The sequence below is a fragment of the Parambassis ranga genome, chromosome 4, assembly GCF_900634625.1.
Source record: "Parambassis ranga chromosome 4, fParRan2.1, whole genome shotgun sequence".
NCBI classification, from domain to species: Eukaryota; Metazoa; Chordata; class Actinopteri; family Ambassidae; genus Parambassis; species Parambassis ranga.
Genome location: NC_041025.1, coordinates 1,135,816 through 1,154,107, shown reverse-complemented (window position 1 = coordinate 1,154,107; position 18,292 = coordinate 1,135,816). Strand labels below are relative to the sequence as shown.

Sequence of the window (18,292 nt, the reverse complement as noted above, 5' to 3'; positions counted from 1 at the left end):
CGCTGAAAGCACCGTATTCAAATCCTTCGTCGGAGCTGGAAGAAAATCTCTCTGTGTATGTTTAAGTATATTTAATATAACTCTACATCGACTGTTCGGGTTCAACACAATTTTTCTACAGCTCATCTTCACCAAGAAAAAGGACAGCAGTGGTAGATATTTCAAGTAGATTGAAATAGAGGGTGTTTGTGTAGCTGCATGCTACTTGGGTCTTGTAAATAGTGCAACAGGAATGATGTACCTTAGTGAAGCTATTTTCATCATGATGTGCTGATGGACTGTTTGTCTTAAAGGATAATTAAATCATCCATAATTTCATGCAGTATACCATCATCGAAAGTATGACCTCAGGTTCACTACTATAAAAAAAGAGATAGAAATAAGTTGATGTAAACACATCAGACACCATTGTGAGCCTTACTGTACATAACTACACTGTGAACACACACGCAGCAGTATTTCATTTACAGCAAGGATCCAAATAGTCTGATTATTACCAACTGGATTTTGCACTGGCTTGGCCACCAAGCAACGGCTTCCACGTATGTCAATCCACATGAAGTATTTATATGCACGCTATGCATATAACCTTATTGTCTAAGGTCAGACCACATTAAAGACAGTATAACTATGGATGAGGCTTCTGTCGGCACTGAGACTCACAGCAGCTCTTCAGAAACCTATGGGTGACGACCCATAGGTTTCTGAAGAGCTGCTGTGAGTCTCAGTGGGATGCTCAGACCACTACCATTGCCATGTTGGCAACATCATTGTCCAACTAAACTCCAAATACAAGTAAAGAGGTGGTGTACAGTAGAACTGAGGTGGAGCTAACGCTGTACCTGTGCTGAGTTGGCACCTGCCTCTCATTCAAAGTGGTCACACCGATAAGCCAATTTTCTTACTTTTGGAGCCAGCCCCTACAGCCCCATACATTGGCTCTTTTTAGGTGTTATGTTATGTTATGTTATGGTCTGCAGCTAGCATACTAAGATATCATTGCAACAATTAAGTTCTATAATGTAGTTATAATGGTGTCACTGTCAGTTTAATCATATCATGTGTCTCCTGAATTTTGTTGAACTTAAATTATTTCACCTTTAAGAATTCTTTGGATTTATTGGTTCATTACAGTCTTCTGTGTCTCTGTGGCTAAAGTGGAGTAATGTGTACAAAATGGAAATGACATTTGTCACAGGGTTTTCCTCAAAGCTCGTCATTTTGTAATAACACACCCAGCAAAACATAGCACCGTCTAATGACATGGCTGCTCCTAGCACAGGGCGTCTTAAAGGTACATTTCAACTGCAACTACTGCTGCTCTGCAGACATTACAACAAAGCACTTGCTTTAAATCTCAAATGCCCTCACACACATAGCCAAGACAGAGTAAACAGCAAATCAGTTGTAACTAAGTTTTAACACCCACAGCCAACCCCTTCATCCTACAGTTAGAAATATCATGCCTGTTCAGCCTGAAGGCCTCCAACAGAAAATCAAGCCTTTAAATCTCTGCTGCTTCACGTGAAGGGTTTATTTAAAGGCTCTGGTTTTGAATAGAATTATTTTTATAAGTGTCTTATATTGTTATTGACACCATGCTGTATAAAAACATCCCTGTCGGCGGTGTGTGTTGTCCAGGTTTTTGGTTGATAGTATCAGTCAGACAAACTGCTCTTGTTGGTGAGGAGCAGAGCCAGCTGAAAGCATTTTCCTCTGAGGTAAGACAGCTGATAATGCTCGTTAAATGGCAAATCCTTAAAAAAAAAAAAAAGATTTCAGGATGACAAATTCCTGCTGCTTTAGAAACGCTTCAAAGGTGCAGCATGAAACTCACAAGTACGGATCATTTATGCCAAAATCAGCGCTGTAGGCAGGGATTGTCTCTGTCTACCATTTTAATACACATTTACATGCTAAAACATAAGAATTAGAATTCATTAGTGTAATCGGAGGTCTAGATCTAGATCAGGAGTTGTTTGATTAGTAGCTTTGGGACATTGTTTTTGTAGTGAGTCTGCCTGTCTCCTACTTTTGTTTTTCCTTATTTGGCATGACTCTCTGTAATATGGTTGTGCTTGAAGACTAATCTCTGCTATCTCAGCTCTAATTAACAGAGCATACTTAGTTCCCAGACACATTTGTTGTTTTTGCAAAGATCTCAGTCTGCTGTTGTTCTATTAAACACTTGGACTTTCCTACAAATGCACATACACATCACCCTCACACATCAGGGTTAACATGCATGGTATCACTGTCAGCCGTTTAATCCTGCTCCCGTTTGGAAAACAGGAGAGCTGTGTTTAGAAGACGATCTGTTTCTCATCGTCTTGCTCAGCTGTGGGTGCAAAGATGCTTTTTCACTCACACTCTTATGAGGAAGTACATCTGTGCAGCTGCTGCATGATGTTTGAGGTTCACCTACTTCAGAGGAAGTGGTGTGGGGGAAGAACACAGTGTTACAACTAGCAAATAAAACAGGATATCCGATACTGGAACAATTGAAACAGTAAAAGTCTGATAAGCGTGGTTGTTTTTACTACAGCAGCTCAAATGAGTAAAGTTCAGAAAAGATCAAAAATAGGGCCTATCTGCAGTGTGATGGATCCATTGTGCTGGACTCTGCCTGTGAGCATGTTCCTTTTCATATGTTGTGGATAAAATTGAAACCCATCATGTCACTGACATGCATAGCTCCACTCCCTAACTGCTGAACATCAAAGAGTCCTTGATTTTCTCTAACCAAGCATGTTAATTGGTGCTTGATTGATAACTTGAGTTCACAGGCGATGGCAATGTGTCATCTAAACTGTTCCAGGGTGTCTTTGTGAAATCAGCTTTAAGAGTGGAAGAAGAATCACTGGCGGGCCCATTAAAAAATTGCCACTGTACACACTTGCAAATAAGCTGTCACACATTACAAATGAGATTACCTATTTCAGTTTGCCCTGGAACTTTGAGATGAGGGGATGCACGGGTAAGACACAAAAATAGCTCAAATCGTTTGGTTTTTTTATCAGTGTGCTCGATCTGCAAGTGCTGTTTATGCTTCCTTCATGCAAGGTGGAAAAAAAGTGTATTCACAGCTTGGAGCAGAATGTAATCAGCTGCAGTGAAGCAAGAATCAGTGTAAAGACAGGGCTCAGAGTGAATGATTCCATTTTTACTTTTGGCCTCAATAGAGAATTGCTTTTACATGTTTTCATCAATTACACCATTCACCCCATCAGACCCACTTTTAGAGGAGATAAGACCAACTACATCTGAATGGGCACAAAGACAGCAGACACACAATGTCTGTATTGTGACACTGAGATACAGCTATGACAAAAGAATCAGAGGTAAAAAAGCAGTTATAGTATTTGCATGCAATCACGAACATGCAAACTAATTGTCTAGTTTGCATGGCAGGGATCACTGAGGTCAGACGAAGCCCAGATGAAGTCAGAGCTTTGTTGGACATCTGACGGTGGCTCACTTTCTCACTCCCGTTGAACATCAGAAGCATTTTGAGCTTTGACAAAACGAGGAACGGAACAACAACTCCAAATTCAAATGAAGCCCAGGATAACGAGTGCTGTCATTACTGCAGCTCTGTTCAAATAGTATTTAATGTGACATCCCATTGGTAACAAAATATTGACTGGAAGCTGCAGAAACTCTGAAAACAGAAGAAACATCATCATATATGTGGAATATATGTTTGGAATTCCAAAATGTATCACTTTACATAATAACTCTGTGCAAGAACATAATAAAACATGAAGTTAAATTAAAATAAAACACACAAGTGATGGTGAGGCTCACAGAGACTTAAAATAAACCAAAAACAAAACAACAACAAAACTACAGTCCTGTGGACTGCTGTTTGTCTAGATTGCTTTGGAAATATCATAAATTCTGACCTACCACAGCTGAAAAGGCACAGGTGTTTAACAATAATGAGCCCGTGGATATGAGTCTTACGTTTTAGCAGCTTGTAGCTTGTTAGTTTCAGTGCACAACGACAAAATACAGTTTTGGTTCCCTGCTACCATCAGTGTGAGAAGTAGATGAAGCGCTGACAGCGACCAAATCAGTACCAGACAGCCAGAAGACTACGTTAGCAGCTAGCAAATGGTGCAATTCAACATCTACAAAGCTGAATATTTAACCTGGAAATGTGTGCATATGTAAGTGAACACAGCTTGGCTGCTTGTGTGTACTAACTTTTGATTTGTAATCCATGTTGGATAACTTTCACCATATAATTTCTTCAATATGTCATTGTTGCGTTTAGCACTTTTTGCAGCCTCCAAATGGGTACAAATCTATGCATCTTTTCATAAAACACATTGATGAAGATTCCCAGTCATCAAGGTCATATTTGTTGAGACGATTGAAGCAAGGCGTCTGGACTTGAGAATTTTCTTGAAGACCTTTCCTGGCCACTGTCACCAGCTTTAGCACTTCCTGATCCCTCATCCTGAGGTTAATGGGTTATTTGGAATGGGTTTGGATTGATGCCAAAAATAGGAACATATAGATGTACTGCCCAACATATGACATTTTGTATATGTTACATTTTGTATTACGTTTACATTAATGGGACATGTGACAGTACTGCCTAACATCATCCAAACATGGGAATGACACAGCTGCAAAAGTCTGAGCAGGTTTGGGATGGTGGGGTGAAGTGGGGTACATGCAATGTATATACTTTCACTCATAAGTCCGGGGTTTAGGTCTCCCTGACACAGCAAGCTGTTTTGTTTTTACCCACTGTTAGGTTTCCTTTCCGCCCACGGTTTAGTTTAAGTTTAGTTTTTAGTTGGCATTGGCATGAAACATGATTGGTTAAAGTTAGACATCACTTACAGACCAGGGTAGGAGCAAAGATCATCTTGAAAGTCATTCTTAACATTAAGCATATTTTATAAGGAAAACCAGCTGTTGCACGGCCACTTTTTTCATTACCATTGTAGAAAGATCCTGCACGTTTTATTTTCAAGTACTGAAATATCGACCTCATGTTGTGTTGTTCAGGCGAGGATCGGTTGCAGTGCTGAGATCAGATATAAGGTCTGCTTGCAAGCTCATTTGGGGCGATGTTCTCCCATACTTTATAATTGCATTTATATGAAATATTAAAATGTGTGTGTTTTTTTTCCATCTCACAATCCCTGTCGTTTACTAGTAGTTCCTAGGATTCATAGAAGTAGAATGGGAGGACGAGCTTTCAGCTATCAGGCACCGCTATTATGGAACCAGTTACCAATCTGGGTCCGAGAGGCAGACACTGCCTCCACCTTTAAGACTAGACTTAAAACTTTTCTGTTTAGTAAGGCGTACAGTTAGCCTTAGACCTAGTGTGTAGCACAGCTATGCTGCTCTAGGCCTACGTTGTCGGGGGGCACAAACATGATCCACTGAGCAGTTTCCCTCTCACCCTCTAACCTCTCCTTTTCTCTCCTTAGTCTGGCTCACACTGGTCTCAAGACCTGCACGCTGACCTGCAGTCCGGCCCGTGAAGTCTCTCTTGCTCTACGTTGTCGGGGGGCACAAACACGATCCTCTGAACACCCTCTGACCTCTGCTCTCCTTAGTCTGGATCATACTGGGTAATATCGTCTCATAATCTGTGTTTACTGTCTTCCTTGTAGTTCTGTGCCTCGCTCTCGCTCTCTCTCTTTGCAGGTCTCAAGACCTGCATACTGACCTGCAGTCTCTCCTGTGCTCATCGACTTCACTAGCCCCTGCTGCTCATCTTTACTATCAAATTACTATTCCTACTTATGGACCGACGATATATATAGATATCATTACAATATATCACTGTTTCATCTTGCTGTCATGTTTGCTCTGTACTGTATCATGTTTGTATCATGTTTGCTCCTCTCTCTCTCTCTCTCTCTCTCCCTCATCCTCTCTGACTAGCAGCAGGACTGGTTCCCCCTTAAGTTGACGGGTCCTGCTCAAGGTTTCTTCCTCTTAAAGGGAGTTTTTCCTTGCCACAGTGCTCTTAGGGGGGTTCCTGTGAAGCGCTTTGAGACAATGTCTGATTGTACACTCAACAAAAATATAAACGCAACACTTTTGTTTTTGCTCCCATGTTTCATGAGATGGACTTGAAGATCTAAACTTCATTCCAGATACACAATATTACCATTCCTCTCAAACATTGTTCACAAATCTGTCTAAATGTGTGATAGTGAGCACTTCTGCTTTGCTGAGATAATCCATCCCACCTCACAGGTGTGCCACATCAAGATGCTGATCTGACATCATGATTAGTGCACAGGTGTACCTCAAACTGCCCACAATAAAAGGCCACCCTGAAATGTGCAGTTTTGTCTCACAGCAAAATGCCACAGATGCCACAAGCATTGAGGGAGCGTGCAATTGGCATGCTGACAGCAGGAATGTCAACCAGATCTGTTGCTCGTGCATTGAATGTTCATTTCTCCACCATAAGCCGTCTCCAAAGGCGTTTCAGAGAATATGGCAGTACATCCAACCGGCCTCACAACCGCAGACCACGAGTAACCACACCAGCCCAGGACCTCCACATCCAGCAGGTTCACCTCCGAGATCGTCTGAGACCAGCCACTCAGACAGCTGCTGAAACAATTGGTTTGCATAACCAAACAATTTCTGCACAAACTGTCAGAAACCGTCTCAGGGAAGCTCAACTGCATGCTCGTCGTCCTCATCGGGGTCTTAACCTGACTCCAGATCGTCGCCGTAACAGACTTGAGTGGGCAAATGCTCACATTCGATGGCGTCTAGCACGTTGGAGAGGTGTTCTCTTCACGGATGAATCTCGGTTTACATTGTTCAGGGCAGATGGCAGACAGCGTGTGTGGCGTCGTGTGGGTGAGCGCTTTGCTGATGTCAATGTTGTGGATCGAGTGGCCCATGGTGGTGGTGGGGTCATGGTATGGGCAGGCATCTGTTATGGACGAAGAACACAGGTGCATTTTATTGATGGCATTTTGAATGCACAGAGATACCGTGATGAGATCCTGAGGCCCATTGTTGTGCCATACATCCATGAACATCACCTCATGTTTCAGCAAGATAATGCACAGCCCCATGTTGCAAGGATCTGTACACAATTCTTGGAAGCTGAAAATGTCCCAGTTCTTGCATGGCCAGCATACTCACCGGACATGTCACCCATTGAACATGTTTGGGATGTGCTTGACCGGCGTATACGACAGCGTGCACCAGTTCCCACTAATATCCAGCAACTTCGCACAGCCATTGAAGAGGAGTGAACCAACATTCCACAGGCCACAATAGACAATCTGATAAACTCTATGCGAAGAAGATGTGTTGCACTGCATGAGGCAAATGGTGGTCACACCAGATACTGACTGGTTCTGAGTCCCCAGACCGCCAATAAAGCAGAAACAAAATGCACATTTCAGGGTGGCCTTTTATTGTGGGCAGTTTGAGGTACACCTGTGCACTAATCATGATGTCAGATCAGCATCTTGATGTGGCACACCTGTGAGGTGGGATGGATTATCTCAGCAAAGCAGAAGTGCTCACTATCACACATTTAGACAGATTTGTGAACAATGTTTGAGAGGAATGGTAATATTGTGTATCTGGAATGAAGTTTAGATCTTCAAGTCCATCTCATGAAACATGGGAGCAAAAACAAAAGTGTTGCGTTTATATTTTTGTTGAGTGTAATATGCGCTATATAAATAAAACTGAATTGAATTGAATTGAAATGTTAGGACATCTATATACAGTAGCTACAGCCTGATCTGTGTGCCACTGCCTCAATAACCAAAATAAGAGCAGAATATGCATAAAGCAAAGAGAGGGCAAGCCACATTTGGCCTAATTATTCCAATTAACCTTTATATTTTCTTATCAAGGATAACATAATTGTCTCATAAATGATATTTCTGCACATATCTCTCTATAAACCTGGTAGTATATGCAGTGCTTTCATAATATGAGTCTAGGAGAAATGATCTGGAATGTGGAAAGATCAGACCCATGGTGGTGGGACATTCTATGACAGCAGCATCTTCAGAAAGGTCAGGTTGTATAGTCTTGATAAATATTTGAACTATCTGGCTGTGATGCATACTTCCAGAGATATCCAACTGAGGAGAAGGGGTGTCAGTTTGCTTCCCTCACTGGGAACCCATGAGATGATGCCTTGCAGACTGTGCTCACTGGCTTGCCATGATATTTTTATTAGCATGCTACATGTAAATGAGTGTCCTTAATACATATGTCAGAAAATACACTTCACTGTGACCGTCCAAATGTGTGTGGATATCACTCTGGCCCACACACACACAGAAACCACGAACCATGGAAAACATTACATGTTGACTACGTGACTATAAGAGCACTAAATATGACTTGAAAGAAAAAAACTGACTAAATCTATCAAACAAATGATGGAATAAATGAATCATGTCCGAGTCTGACACTTTTTCTCACTTCTATTTAAAGAGGTTACAGCGCCACAGTACGTAACATACGTCTTCAACATTACCGTTTGCTATTGAACATAACATATATAAGGATATATTTATCTGTCCGTACATTCCAGGTGTATTAACCAATGGTTAAATTCAGATTATAGAAAAGATTCTTAGACACTAATGAGCCTTCACTTTTTCTCAGTTACAGATGACAGACAGTGCATGACAGGACATGGGAGCACAGCAGCATGCAGCACATCATGTTTGAATTTGAATCTGTTCTGATTACAACGTGTCAATTCACACTTCACCGGATGAGTGCAGGCTGAAACACTGCTTCCTTTGTAGCCACCACTTTGCATTTGCACACCTCTTTGTCCAATTACCCTTTGCAGGATATGGCAAAGAATGCTCCTCATATTAAAGATATATAAAGACATATGTTACAGCTCTGTGTAAAAAACGTAGCTGCAAAACATTAGTTAAAGCCTTAATTTAACTAAAAATAAAACAAGGAAAATGTGTCTAAATATAAAACACTAGGACCTGTCACAGCTAGCTTAGTAGCCAACAGGTGAGTCACATGACTGCATATCAAGAGAGCATCTCAGCCTCTGAGATGTGGATGGATTCACACTGTGAGAGCAAAGTCCCACAGTTTAAGAAGCATAGCCATGTGTAACAATGCAAATAACATGTTGATTTTACCGTCTATAGTCATAATGCAATTTGACTTAATTTCAGAAAGCTCAGTACACAAGGGACAGATCCAAAAACAAATACTAAAGGGCTGTGATCTTCTGGCCCTCGGGCAGCACTGCATTAAACTCAGACTGGATTTTGTACCTTGAATCACTGCTTGGGCTCAGGAACAATGTGCATCGCTACATCTACAAATGAAGTTTGTGAAACTCATTGTGTACTAAAAGAAGATTCACAAAATCCTGTCTGAGCCTGAGTTCATTTGAGGTGAGGTGAAAAGCTGTCCTGTGGTCTTGACCAATCAGAATGTTGTTGCTTTAGGAAATGATGGTTACCAAGTCCTGTGAGGTTAAAGATGAGAGGGACTTGTTTCAGTTCACAGTTCAAATGCCAGCATCAGTGATGGTGTGAGGGGGGATTGGTGTGGTAAAGTGTGGTTTGGCTTTAGAGCAAGGTGTAGCTGTGCAGACAGTGTGTTTGTCAGAGAAGGCCTTGCTTTTTTCAGTATGATGCAGTCAAACAGCAGCATGGCTCTGTTGTGCCTGGTGTAGCTTTAGTAAGTTTGGCCTGAAATGAAACCACGTGGCTCTGAACTAGTACACAGCTAAACACTACATGAAGTAACAGGACAGGGCCCCTCAGGTTCTGAACACATACAGTGTCGATAAAAGAAGAGGTAAAGTGGCAGTGGTAGTACTTATATACTTTATTTTAATGTATTAATGCCAGTGGGGAATTGATTTCATTCCAGGTGCTCCGTGCATGATCAGAAATATGAAGAGGTTACAAATACAAAACAAGGTAAAATAGCAATTAAACAGAGACATATATCAGCATTAGATATGTTGACATTGTAATGTTTCCACTCAAGCAGCCTCTGTGAGCCTGACCTTCGGTTTACTAACGTTTACACAGAACATGCCAACAATGAGCTGTCAGGAAACTTATAACTAACTTTTCAGCAAATATAATCCATTCTGAGCGTGTTTCCTGAGAGTTTATGTGCCACGGGCTTCAGTTCGCGGAGAAAAAGGAGAAGGCAACCCTTCCAGCAGCGTGTGTTTCGCCTGTGCCACAGGTCCGTGTATGCGCAGGCAGCTGTTTTGGCCTGCTGCCTTACATGGGCAAACCTCTGAACTGAGGCTGAGGCTGGAATTTCACGGCGTGACGTCACTGCCTACAACTCCCAGAATTTGGATCAAGAAGTTTCACTGTTTTGGTGGGATTTCAGCCTCTGCTAGATTTCCTAGAAAGCGAGGTAAGCGAACCTCTCCGCCACACTTGTGACGCTTTGAACACTCCTGCTGCGGTTCTGTGCGGGCTGATCCGCCGGTTGTTGGAGCAGCTCGTCTTCAATTTGTTCGGCCTTGTTAGGCTGTAATATGAATTTTACTGTAGCTCAGACGGAGTTCACAGCGAGGGCGTGGACTCAACGCGACAGCTTTGGCCGGTAGGAATGTTACATGGGGATATTAACAAAGCTAACATGTCGCTAGCTTGTGCCGAGCTATGCTCAGTCATGCATTAAAAATATCAAACGGGGAGAACCGGCAGGTCGTGCCCGGCGGGACTGGGCGTCTCTGGGGGTTTCTGTTTTTAGCCGAGTGGTCCGCGGCGGAGCAATGCGGAAGACGGACTGTCACCGGAGAAACACGAGAGCCCCCATCCGCAGAGAAATATGTGGCTCACTTTTCCTCTGCTGCTTTCATAACTTAGTTTGTTGAACTGAGTTCAGTGCTCGCTGGTTCTGGATCCGTCCACACGCTTGTGTACCACAGCACTGATTCGCCACGTTAAGTGTTTTTTTGGCCGTGTGTGTCATTAAGTTACAGAACTCTGTCATTATTGTGACTTCGTTCCCTATAGTTACACGACACTACCATTAATTCTGCATATACGTTGGTGTGGACAGACGCAATGTCAAGTATATTTAACATTAGATGGAAACAAGAGGCCAACTTTCTACAGGCCTGCACCCTGTGTCCTCCTGGAGCTCCGGTTCATACATATGGTTTAGGCTGAAGTGACTCTTCCTCACTGAGACAAAAGCATAACCATTTGAATAATAATACTTAATATTCAAGCTCATTGTCTGCCCTGCTCATCACATTTCCTGTGTGAGCAATGACAGATGAAAGAGCATGCAAAAAGACAAGTAAAGAGATGCAGTGTTTATGCAAGTAGTTACAACACATCCATGGGACAGGCTAGCAATTAGCAAAAAGCTAATAAATACTGTATGCAGAATCTTAGAATAAATGTCATGTTACTCAGGACTGATAGTTCGTGGACTTAATTTAAAAAAAAAATATCAAACAGCAAGATAATAATACCAAGATTGTCCAATCAGGTCCATGAAAACGGGCATTGTGTGACTATTATCATTGTGTTTCAATGTGCGCTCTCAACCACTGTACAAATAGTTTTTAAGCGTGAAATGATACCAGATGAATGATCAGTTTTACTAGCCTGTTAATGGTAAATATTGATGTACTACTTCAGCTGGTGCTTTGTGCTCATCACCATATTAAAACTATATTCCAGACTTTTTAGGAATTGACTGTGGTATATGCACTGTAGGTTTTATTTGTGATAAAATACAAGATTGGGTTTCATTGTTACTACAAACAGTAAATACAGACCCATGAAGTATGTAGGGTTAAATCTGTGCAGCCAACACTGAAGATATGGCCCCAAAATTCCTCAGTTGACTCATGCCTGTCTTCCTCTTTGTGTGGGGAAACTAAATTGTGGTCCAGACTACAGATATTGTTCTGCAGTGAAATGAAAAATAAGTAACACTTTTCTCTCTAAAAGACTGAATTCAAACTTTGACTTAGATGTGAATTTGAAATCAATAACACCAAGGTCCCTCGAGATAGCTGTCATCAAACCGAATACATCTGCCTCGCTCCGACACATTTTCGTCTCAGGCAACATTAAACGGAACTGTCTTTAAAATCTCAGGCTAAAAAGGACTCATTTGACAGCGTTGATGATGTTAAAGTTAAAAGATGAGTGCCTCAGCTGCCTTTGAGCCCGGCCCCCCGGTATGTTTAGTCAAGTTATTCTACTGTTTGTGTTTCTTGGCATATTTTAATGAGGATGTCCTTTTCTGGAAGGAACAGCAGCAGCTTCCCACATTTAAAAAGCGTGGTTTTATATGGTGGGTTTGTACAGAGCACCACCTGTAACACAGTTACCACAACCAGTGCCTCTTCATTAGCGTTAGCCCCTCAGAATTCAGTTTTAATTTTTTTCTCATTATTTTATGAGTAAGATGTTCACAATGGTAAACATCTGATTTTTAGTGTTTATGTCTGTCACAAAGGATGAATGTTCATGAACAGGACAAAACATAACTATTGTAAATAAAATGCATATATATGTATATATATAATAAAATCTGTAAAGATGACTGAATATGTACAGACTATGCAGACAGCAATGGTGTTGCTAAATGAATGAATGAATGCACCTGAATGGTGATACAGTGCCGCTTTACAGTGTTTTAAATGCCATACAGTGTTTTAAATGCCATACAGTGTCTCTTGAAAATATGCATGGACCCTGGTTGAAAACGGTTATGTCAAAGGAACATTAAAAAGGAATGTGTTCTTTTGACCATACAGTGACACAATTGAACATCAGTGGACTCATTACACATACAGGACATAGCACAGACATGTCAGTACCCGCTTCACATTTCTACAGCAAGGGTGTTAAAAAACATGGTTACTGCTGTGTGTAGTTCGTTTGTTTAGTTTATGTCTTGCTCTATATCTGGAGGACTTTTTAACAATATATTGATTTTTTTTATATACCTTTGTGATCACTTACACTGTGTGATTAATGAATGACGTGTCTTCTGAATGTTTTGGATGCAGACGCTTTCTGCTCTCTGCTGCTACTGGTGCTAATAGGGAGACTATTGAGGGTCAGTGTTATGGAAGTCAACATAAGTGTTATGGAAGATTTAGGGATATTAGGAGACAGATCTGGAATGTACAAGATACAAGATGTGCCTTCAGAACCATTGTTTTTACTGGCCAAAGAAACCCCCATCTCGTGTTGCTAATGCAACATGTTTGTTACCAAGCAAAACAATTTTATCCTTACATAACAAGGACAGGATAATTATGGGGCCAGCAACCTTACATAACTTATAGATACAATTTAGACAAAGTATATCGCAACTGCACTAATACAATTAACATCAGTCAACAGTTAATAAGATTATTATTTAAGTAATATAACAGATGAAAGTACGTGCTACAGCTTCTCAAATGTCATGGTTCTATACTGTGGGCAGACAAAATAAGCAGTGTATTATTTTGGACTGTCACTTATTAAAATTAGCACTAGCTATGGCAGAAAACTACACAGAACAGCATTGTGTATATTGCTCGTAACCGTACATTTCTCCATGAATGTCATGATTGCCAACATTAGTGTCTCAGTGCATGCACGCCATTTGTACTTTCATGTAACAGATTTCTACGTTGTTACAACAATGAAAGAAGAGCTACAGCATTCATGTTAATATTCTTTTAAGAAGGAATAATGCTGTGAGCTGGTCATTATGGCCAATGTTTCCACAAATTTGCATGAATTATTACGTTCCTGTGCATTACCCAGGCAGCTTCTTAAGAAGGCGATCCTGTTCTCTAATCTTTCTCTAGTGAACTGGGCTATTCCAGTGTTTGTTTAAGTGATTCTGGGGCAACATAATTTGGTCAGAGTCAGAGATGATGTTCACCTCTGTCATTGGAAACATTAGCCCATAGACACACGCTGCTAGTTTGCTAAAGGTGCACAATTGTTCTTATCATTTTAGTCTTTAGACACAAGGGATGACTCGGTGTTTTCTTTCTCACGAAAAGGTTCCTGTGGTCACACATTTGAAAAACGTTACGCACTTATGGTTCAGCTGGACTGAAAATTAATTAAAAACATTTTCCATGGCACTGAAATTGATAAATGAAACTCCCACACCGTTCTTTTCCATTCTATCCTATAGGGGTCCGTATGAAGACTATAGTCTCAGTAATTAGAGATGGGTACTGAGCATTTTCATGATGTTTAATCTCCACTCATACTGTCCATGTTGTGTGATACACTGTTAGTCTTCTGTTTCTAGACTAAACACAATACTGTATCACACCTTTGGAGTTCACTGTTAGTTTACAATATTGTCTGGCACCTCCTTCCTGATACATTTAATGCTTTAGTACAACAGCCACCGCAATGTTAATTTATTGCTTGAAAGGTATACAATCAGATTTCTTTAAAATTTGTTAGTTCCCTTCACTAAATAATTGTTGTGCTGCAGTGAAATGATTTCTGTGGTGTGACCTGTCAGTATTGTTTGCCCTGTTTGGTGAACCCTGCAGTATGTCTGACAATTTGCACTCATGTTCATATAGCATTTATAAAGCTGGCCCAGGGTTCATCTTTCTACTGGGCGACATCGTCCTTCACAAAACAATTGTACTTAACCTGTAATCCTTTGTGTGACACAGAGTTGTCCTTATTTCTCAACAGATTTAAAATAAGGAAGGGTTCCAACAGTCTTCCTGAATTCTATAGATCTTGAAGCAGAAAAGGTAGGATGGCTTTTGCAATACTCATAGTGCATATATTACAAGATGTCTGTTCTCTTTCTATCTGGCTTTTGTAATTTGTTGAACTTGATTTAAAGTAGATGACCATATAACTTTGTATTGTTTTGTTATATCTCTGAGCTTTTGTTCGTCAGGTATAATGCCACCTGTTTACTGAGTGTTTGAGGCTAGTGGCTCCAGATAATATTTGTAGCTAATTTGAAGCCCCATTCTGCACCTAAACTGTTGCTGTGAAAATGTTACACGGGACTCCTGATGCTTGTGTATATGGTTGCATCAGGTCTTGAAGCTTAGTGTGAAAGGCTGCGGCCGACATAATGTGGATAAAGAGGTGGAGTATGAATGGTGTGCCGTGGGATTTTTTTTTTTACATGTAAAATATGTGCTTATAAGGTTAACAAACACTGCCTTAAAGTGATGCTTTGCCACTTGACTTGAATAGAGATGAGTCGCTATAGGACCATAAAAAATAAGGAGAACAGGCTGTGTAGACTTCTTATAGTTGACACCTGACATCACTGGTATGATTGAATGTATTTTACTGCAGTTTAAATTTAGAACTTTGTGCAATCATGAAAATAATTTGGGCTATTGAAATGGTCCAAAATAAAATTTAGAGTAAACTGTCAGAAAAAAAAGAAGAGGTTTACATTTCTGGGAATGCATTCCGTTCCTTTGGTATTTGAATGAAGTAGGTTGTTCTGTTTTCGGGAGCACACTCGTGCTTCTCAATACGATTCCAGTTCAGCCTGGTGAATAATGTTCCCTCTTAGTGTCTGGTAAGCATCTGACCTATGGCACTCATGGGGAGTAATCAGACTTTAATTATACCTTCTTAATCACTTGAAGACAATCTCTGTGACAGGACTGTGACTCACAGCAAACAGGCTATCTTTACCTGACAATTCAGCCCTGTTACCGTGCTGAATAAAAAACAAATGTCCTTATTTTGTGTTTTTAATCTGTTTTTTTCCTGCATTTTTGTAGTTTACTGAGATTCTCATATAGTCAGTTCATCCACTGTTCTTTGCATTTTTTTCTTTAACAAGTAAGAGCTGATAGGGCAGGCTATGTCCCCATCTTTGGTCAGACCCAAAACAATTGTAAAAAGTTCTCTACAATCATCATTATTATTCCTAGTGAAAGGTATGCACCACAGAGCTGGCTCTGTGTAGTGACTCTGGCTCACAGAGTATGGCATTCCAAGCTAAAAGCAAACCAAACTGATATTGCCCTCAATACTGTCTTCATATTTTCTCCATATTTGGAAATGTTTACCTCCTCATGATGGTTGACAGAGGTTGGAAGAAGGGATGTGAGTCATTTCAGCTGCATAAGGCTTTCTAAGGGTGAGGAGCCTTCCAAGTGACTGCCATTTAGTGAAGCTAGCAGTTCTAGTGTGCTTCAGTGATCTAAAGAGAAACTGTGAGTATCATTTTGTGCTAATATAATGTATTATAAGGAGGAGGATTTGTTTGTGTCTTTGTTTCATTGTCCAGAACAGTCTATAATGGTTGGTACTGGAGAATGTCTGTCATCGTTTGTTACTGCTTGACTGAAAGTTTGAGAGGTGTAGAGGTTGTGTCATTGCTTTTCCCTTGCATCAGATGCTGTGCCAATACAAAATGTTCCAGTGCATCTCTGCAAGTGTGCGAAAGATAGAGGATTGATTTTGATTGTTTAACTGGCTCATCGGATATTTTGGGAAAGTTTTTAAAAAGTTCAGACTAGCTAAGCACTGCAGTAAGACATATTTGACTGTGAGAATGACTTTGTCTGTCAGTAAGACGAGAAGGTCAGCTGAAGGTTAAAAGCACAAAAATCTGTTGTCTGACCAAACTGAATCTAACTTGTTAAAATAGCCCAGTGTTTTCTGTGGATGTCTTGTGGTTGTGTGAGTAAGTAAGCAGGGGGCCAGCTCAGGTCATTGGAGAAGAATTCTGGTTTTGCAAAGATACACTCTTACTGATAGCTACACCTTAACAGGTCTGACCTCCCTCATGGCTCAATCAAACATTTAATGGAAGCCTCCTGGCAGTTTTCTCCCTTTCTCGAGTGAATTATTTTTTTATTTTTTTACTGTTTTCCTGTGAGGGCTGATGCTGCTGAGTTAAATGATAGTGTGGTGTGATTATCTAATTAGTTTTTGGCGGTTAGCATTTATGTTTTAGTTACTGTTCTGTTGGGCTCCAGATTCGGCATGTTTACAAATGTATTCCTGAATTTTAGCTTGAAGCACAAAGTTGAGCTAAAAAAAACTTAACATACATCTCATTACGTGCTTTTAAATCATGAAGTTTGTATAACAGACTAATGATGTATGTATGTAGGTCCTGGCTTGGGTAATATTTGGTTGCACAGGAATGATTTGGTGATATTTAATTATTGATTTGAGGATAGTGGCTATCAACAAAGTGGCTTCTAATGTGTGGAAATATGGCATCTCAGCCTAGATGCAACAAAACATGTGTGTTGAGGGCAACTTTAAGTTTCAGTTGCACCCACATTAAGTAAATCTTGACTACAACCAACATTTGTTGAAACCATTGTACTTTCTTCCAACCACAACAAGAATGTTTTTAGTGAGGAGACACTATTTACAGGAATGTTCGGAGTCGATCAGTTTTACTTGTTTCATAAGCAGGGAGTCTCTGGTGGCGTCTCCAATACTCTTAAAATGGCATAATCTGCTCTCACTATGCTTTGCTTCTACTTAATTTGAAGATGCTGGCATTCCCAGATTGAGAAAGATTGTGTGTTTTCAAGTCTTCCAAATGAATCTCGTCAACAAATTAAGGCATGATTAACAAGAGCAATTATACTGAGGATCCTGAGCTGAGGAGAACCAGCTGAAGAGAAGGAGATTATCTTTCTTATTAAGGAGAATCACTTTAAGGGTTTGATTACTTTCTGTTTTTGTGTTAAACTCTTGTTTACTCTGAACTAATGATGCCATCTTAACAGCTATTCAGTCATAGCTTTTTTTTCTGTACTGTAGAGTTTCAAAGTGCAGATGTGCCCCTTAAATGTTTTAATGTAAACTATCAATGAACATTGGGATTTTTGCTTGTTGATTAAAATGTAACCACCGCTTTATGTATACATTTTTTTTGTACATGCATTTCGTAGATGCAGTCGCTTTCCACTCAGGTTGCGTCAATAAAATGTAATCTGCTGGTAGTCGTTATTATGTTTATGAACATAAATAATCTCCTTGGGTTATGGCCTTAGCACTTTAATGAATGTTCTGTGCAAGTCTTTGCCTTTACATTTATCCTCTCACTACAAAAAAGATCAGTGTCATCTGCATGATGTCATAATCATTCTTCACCATCTAAGATAATTGATGAGTTGTCATTACTATACAGTGACAGGAATTTGGATTTATTTAGCTCAAGTCCTGTCAGCTCCTAAGGACTATGATCATGTGTGTGCTGTAAAGTTAGTTTTTTTCTCAGTCTATATGACTAGATAAGATCAGCTTTCCCATAATTTAAATATGATTTAATATTATTAACTTACCGTTCT

At 40.3% G+C, this 18,292-nt stretch overlaps 1 protein-coding gene across 5 annotated transcripts in view; it reads left to right on the top strand.

Annotated features, from left to right (window-relative positions):
• Positions 1-10,130: 10,130 nt before the first annotated feature.
• Positions 10,131-18,292, top strand: part of lpp (LIM domain containing preferred translocation partner in lipoma) — a 125,854-nt gene continuing 117,692 nt past the window's right edge. Inside the window, exons 1-2 of one of the 5 annotated variants that reach the window (XM_028402918.1) lie at positions 10,261-10,398; positions 14,685-14,746. Coding sequence is in view for 1 of the 5 variants with exons in the window: in XM_028402917.1 (XP_028258718.1) it covers positions 10,227-10,398 (172 nt within the window). In the remaining 4 variants the exon portion in view is untranslated. The other 4 variants (XM_028402920.1, XM_028402917.1, XM_028402921.1 and 1 more) reach the window with 4 other exon arrangements.